This window comes from Dendroctonus ponderosae, unplaced genomic scaffold (genome assembly GCF_020466585.1).
Source record: "Dendroctonus ponderosae isolate FM_Combo_2020 unplaced genomic scaffold, Dpon_F_20191213v2 Dpon_F_20191213_1, whole genome shotgun sequence".
NCBI lineage: Eukaryota > Metazoa > Arthropoda > Insecta > Coleoptera > Curculionidae > Dendroctonus > Dendroctonus ponderosae.
The window spans coordinates 5,173,039-5,178,567 of NW_026017110.1; the positions used below are offsets into that span (position 1 = coordinate 5,173,039).

The 5,529-nt window shown below is 36.8% G+C and overlaps 2 protein-coding genes across 2 annotated transcripts in view; one reads left to right on the forward strand and one right to left on the reverse strand.

Annotated features, from left to right (window-relative positions):
• Positions 1-454: 454 nt before the first annotated feature.
• LOC109536510 (juvenile hormone esterase) lies at positions 455-3,707 on the forward strand. The gene is made up of 11 exons (XM_019902748.2): positions 455-647; positions 698-835; positions 934-1,074; positions 1,125-1,258; positions 1,318-1,517; positions 1,573-1,778; positions 2,578-2,719; positions 2,771-2,943; positions 3,026-3,155; positions 3,211-3,364; positions 3,453-3,707. Exons 1-11 carry the CDS (start codon positions 594-596, stop codon positions 3,637-3,639), a joined length of 1,659 nt encoding a protein of 552 aa, XP_019758307.2. The 5' UTR covers positions 455-593; the 3' UTR covers positions 3,640-3,707.
• A 1,347-nt stretch (positions 3,708-5,054) lies between these two features.
• LOC109536351 (protein draper) overlaps positions 5,055-5,529 on the reverse strand; it is a gene marked incomplete in the record, with an annotated part of 12,526 nt that continues 12,051 nt past the window's right edge. The window contains 1 exon segment of the mRNA XM_048660813.1: positions 5,055-5,529.

Here is a 5,529-nt window from a genome sequence, read left to right on the forward strand (position 1 = left end):
CACTTTCTAAAAAGGTCGTTTAGTTCTCTCTGGAATGATCTAAAAATGAGCGTTTTGGCTCATTTTGCTACCGAGAAATGAGCAAAAACGGGACGGAAAACATAAAATGTTGGCACAATCTTTCACTTAAATGTATCATATTCAAATTTCGCTTTCTGGGTCAAAACTGCTCGAATTTCTTCACTCATCTTGTTTTCACTAAATAGAATTAATTTTCAATTCTCTCTCCAAAGATGCCAAAACGAATTATGTGGCTCAAATGGTTCTTGAGAAACTTCGAAAAAAGCCGCGTTATATTTGGGTCAATTTCAATTGAATTGATTTCTGCGTTAAATAATATTCAGCAAAAAAATTGTAGGGTCGGAAACTTAGGTATATAATTATTTAAATAGCAAAATACATCCTCGTTGTAATCTCTCATTACATAGCTGTTGAATTTAGTTGGGAAGCTCTCATTATCCAACTTGACTGCGAAGCGCGTCTCAAAATTCGCTTAAATCACTTCAGTCTTATCTATGAGCTGATATTGCTATAAAACACTGTACTTCTAACAGCAGTATATGTTACCTACTGACTGACGTAAACCGTACGGGATGGGGAGTCGACATTTGTTACAGTTCCTGATCTTGCATCTACTACATTCAACTGTAAGTAACACCAAAAGTTCCAGGAGCTCACTTTAATTGTTAACTGCTAGCTAGGATTCGACGAGCTCGTCACAGTCAATGAAGGTGTACTCAGGGGTCGATTATTGACCACTCCAAAAAATGGAACATTTAGGGCTTTCCAGGGTGTACCATATGCCGAACCGCCCATCGGTTCGCTCAGATTTCAGGTACCTCTTGATGTCAAACTTTGTGGAAAGCTAATGAACGATTGCCTAATCAAGTGACGGAAACTATTAAATGTATTTACTACCTACCTAAATTATAGGCTCCAATAAACCGTGAACCATGGGAAGGAGTGCTGAATGCTACACAAGATTCAAACGTTTGTTATGCCATTGGCTCCAATACGAGTTCCCAGAGCGAAGACTGCTTGTATCTGAATGTTTATACGCCGATATTGACAAATGTGAGTGAACAAGTCGCACGTTTTATGCAAATATCAACTCATTCATTTAGGACGAAGGGAGTCCAGTTCCAGTGCTGGTCTGGATCCATGGAGGTGGATACACTCATGGAAACGCACTTTATAGTAACTTTGGTCCCGATTTCCTCATAGAAAAGGACATTGTAATTGTGACGGTGAGCTATAGGTAGGCCTTATCCACTTGCTATGAGAAAAAGGGCGTTTTGACTCTTGCTTGCCCGCTAGATTGGGTCCGTTTGGGTTCTTATCAACTGGGGACTTGACAGTTCCTGGAAATGCTGGTCACAAAGATCAAGCAGCAGCGATTAAGTGGACATTTGAAAATATTGCATCATTTGGTGGCGATCCTGCCAAAATTACTCTGGCAGGGCAAAGTGCTGGAGCATCATCTGTCGGTTACCAGCTCCTATACAAAGGGAATGAAGGTAGTATTTCCCCATGGGCTTCTAAGCGTTTTTTCATGTTGCGGGTGATATGCAGGTTTGATTCGGGGAGCCATCTTAGAAAGCGGAAGTCCACTAAGCATCTGGAGTTTTCAGAACTCGTCTCAAGCCAGGCAATATGCCTTTGATCTAGGAAGTCTACTAACAGACTCTACAGAGTTCGCCAACGATTCCCAACGACTTTTGCAGTTTCTACAAGACGTCGACGCTGAATCGTTGCATGCCGCATCGAATAATTTAACGGCAAGAACATATAGTGTGCTCCAAAAGTCTGGAATAATCAGTCTCGCAATCCGAATCTCTATCTCTCAATCTAACAACAGCTTCTTTTCTTTGAAGACATCTTAATGCAATGCAATTCTTAACGGATCGGTGGTGATTGGAAATACGTATTTTTTTGTATCTTTAAATGCTTTTTTTTGCTTCTACAATGAATTTTTAGGTAAAATTTTACTGAAATGGCGATAATCTGCCAACGTCGCAAGTAAGAAAAAAACAATTTACGGTGCATATGCAGCGTTTAAGCTGCATTCCATGAGCTAATGAAAAATGGGTAGTTCTATTTAAAAAAATACACTTTGATCTTGCCTCGCTTTTCTGAGACACTCTGTATCATATAAGATATTTTTTTAATGTGCGCACTTTGTGCGTCAACAACTTTTATATGAAAATATTTTTCGAAAGTTCAACACCATCGGAAACAATGGACTCTATCGCACTAAAAAATCACCCTGTATGTTCGCCTCGAGTGCGGGTTTAGGACAAATACCGTGCTATTGTTGGTCAAATTGTCGAATATCGATGGATTCTAATATATTTAAAGCAAAATTTGTTAAAAAAATAAGAAGTATTGAGCATTGCATTACGAGACTTGATTAACACAAGACCAAATAATCATACAAGTCGCGTAGGAGGATTGAAAAACTTGATTTTTCCAGACTTTTGTACCGCACCGTATTTATTAAAATTTTCTGTAACTCTGAACAAGCAACGGTTTGGACCTATTCATTCCAAGCAACTTCATAATTATAAACATTTCCAGACCCCATTACCAGTAAAGGAGCCTGTCCATGATGCGGCTTTTCTAACCGAGAATCAGTACAGTATGTTGGAAACCGGAAATTTTATTCGCGTTCCGACCCTAATCGGTACTAACTCTGAAGAAGAAATCCATCGAGCAGCAGGTGCGAAAATGTTTGAGCTTAGATAATTTCTGATTTAACCCGACATTTTAGATTTGAACAAGCTTAATAAGACGCTGTACCAGTATGAATCCAATATTGAAAATTTTATTCCCAGTGACTTCATTGTGAATGATTCACTCAATCGATCGGATATTGCAAAGCTGATCAGAAATCTTTATTTGGATGGTGTTCCAGAAGACGAACAAATGGGCCATATGGTTCGGGTGTGTATCTGTACATTAGCATAGAGCGCAAGATGTTTGACAAAAATGACAAAAACCATGGTCAATTAACCGGTCTTATTAGTTTTTAAGCCATACTACGTTTACCAATCCCATGATAAAGCATGCAAACCTGGCTTCAAACTATACAGATGTTTATTTCTACGTCTTTTCCTATGATGGTATCATGGGAAATGTTAATGTTACAATAAAAGGTACTTTATTCGCCGCTGGCTTGAACTTTCCGTCCGATTTATTTGTTCGTTTTAGGTGCTGATAGTGTTGATCATGCCGAAGACCCTAGATACTTATTTAAAAAAGTTGACTCCAGCTATTCCAATGCGGATTTGTCCAAGTTTCCTACAAGCGATATTCTCACCCACGACAGGCTAATCGAGTTATGGACAAACTTTGTTAAATATTTGTAAGTCAGATAGGAAGTTTTAATGATTAAATGGCAAAGGAACCGTTTATTCTGACAATACATTAATGCTATTATCATCATGTTGTAGAAACCCAACTCCTGAGTTGTCTGAATTACTGCAGAACGTTACCTGGCCGATGTTCACCGAAAATGAGGCAAAGTACTTGAACATCGGAGCGCAGCTGCAAATCCGAAACAACCCAAAGAACCCATACTACTCCAGTTGGGTCGAATTTTACGAGACATGGGCGACTAAACCTTTTACTACATTTTAATGAAGTAAAGCTTCTTTTGTTGCGTCTGGTACTTTGGATTGGCCATAAACTATCACTTGAAAAAATAATGCGTTTTTTATTTACATTGTTTATTACAATAAATTTATATAATTTGCATATCGTAAATATATTAGGTACTGAAAATAATAATATAAACCTTAATAACAATACATAAAGTGTTCATGAATGTCCCTGTAATTTAAAATTATCCTTGCCTTTCGCATGGTACGATACAAGTATAATTTCTAAATAAACCTTACCTATTTAATAAATCAGAAATCTAAAAGTCCGGCAAATAAAGCAAAATAACACTAAGTGCGGTTTCAGGCAATCACACATTAAAAAATCACAGAAATTGGAATTGCTTTTAAATTATCATGTTTAGTTAGCCCAATCATCCGTATTCATCTATGGATTCACTCTATTACACGGTTGGTATAAGGAGTACGATAACGTTAAATAAATTATTGCTATACAATACACCAGTAAAAGTATATACATTGAGCGCCAAACGCCGGTAAAAAATCAGCTAGAAGTATTTTCAAACAATATTTGTTCGCAAAAAACGAATTAATAATCCTACGCTGATTTCTTAAATAACTTTTTTTGAATTCAATCGAATAGATGTAAAAACGTTATAAAAATTTGAGAACATTAAGAAACTATGCACAATGAAGAGTTTAAATATAAAATTAAATAGTCTCTAACGTCACCAATAGGTGGACTTGAATAAATTGATCAAGGTAGCGGTCGGATCAGTAGCGTTGCTAGCTGACGGTACCCAGGTATCAAGTGAGCGGATAGCAAAAACTTAGACATTTAACTATGATGTTTCAACTTGATAGCTAGTTTTGAGCATATTTTCGACTTTTCATTATTTTAGGGTTAATTATCATCTACTATTTTAAGACGAAAATTTTAAACAATTTTCGTTCGAGCTCTAGGAGCATGACTTGAACGATTTTTTGACTCAAAATGTATCACAAACCCGTCACTAGAATGACAAGGTTGTGAGTAAAAGCTCGTTCACATGGTGACATTAATGTCGTGACATGAATTCCATAACAATGTCATTGTCCGTACACCGAATGTCTCAATGTCATAGTGTAACATCAAAATTGTTTGATATACGGCGCAGCGACATCGTGACACTGCCGATGTCTCGGTGACATTTTGACATGGGATAAGTCAATTGCCGATTATAAGGATAGACAAAAACGTACCCAAGCAGAAGTAGCGCTTCTATATATTATTATATATTTGAAAAAGTTAAGAGCTAAAATTAGATCTATTCGGGGCATGCATAATAATGAATTTCGAAAAGTAAGAAATCTATGATGACTGGTACAGGTACCTTCCTGTCGAAAATCAAAAATTCGAATCTGAGTTGAGAAAAGTGCCAAAAGACTTAGAGTCTTTTAATTGTAATTCCCTTAATCACTGTCTCATCCATATTAGTTTTTTAAATTTCCGCCTCAATTTCAAAATAATTACTTCTAACATATCCGCTACTGCCGGCAGGAGTGTTTTGACAAGTCTGTCGCGACACTATGTGTTGGCGAGTGTCAACACCTAGTGCCATGACATCGAATATCGAAAGCTGTCACAGAATTAGATGTCACCGTCTGAACGAACCTTAAGAATTTTGATTAAAAGCAATAAGTAAGAGTATGCAATACAATATAACACACTTCGGAAATACATAGTTGAGTTTTTGAATCAATTTATTATCTTCCGACGCCAGCGTTCATGAGCCGGCCTTTAATTTGGGTAAAAAATTCTAAAATATAACTATTATAAAAGTTTTAGCTTATTCTGCCCACTAAGTTCTATTATGCACCTTGTGCAACCTGATACAATTTATAACCTTTACTTTCAATTTGTATTTAG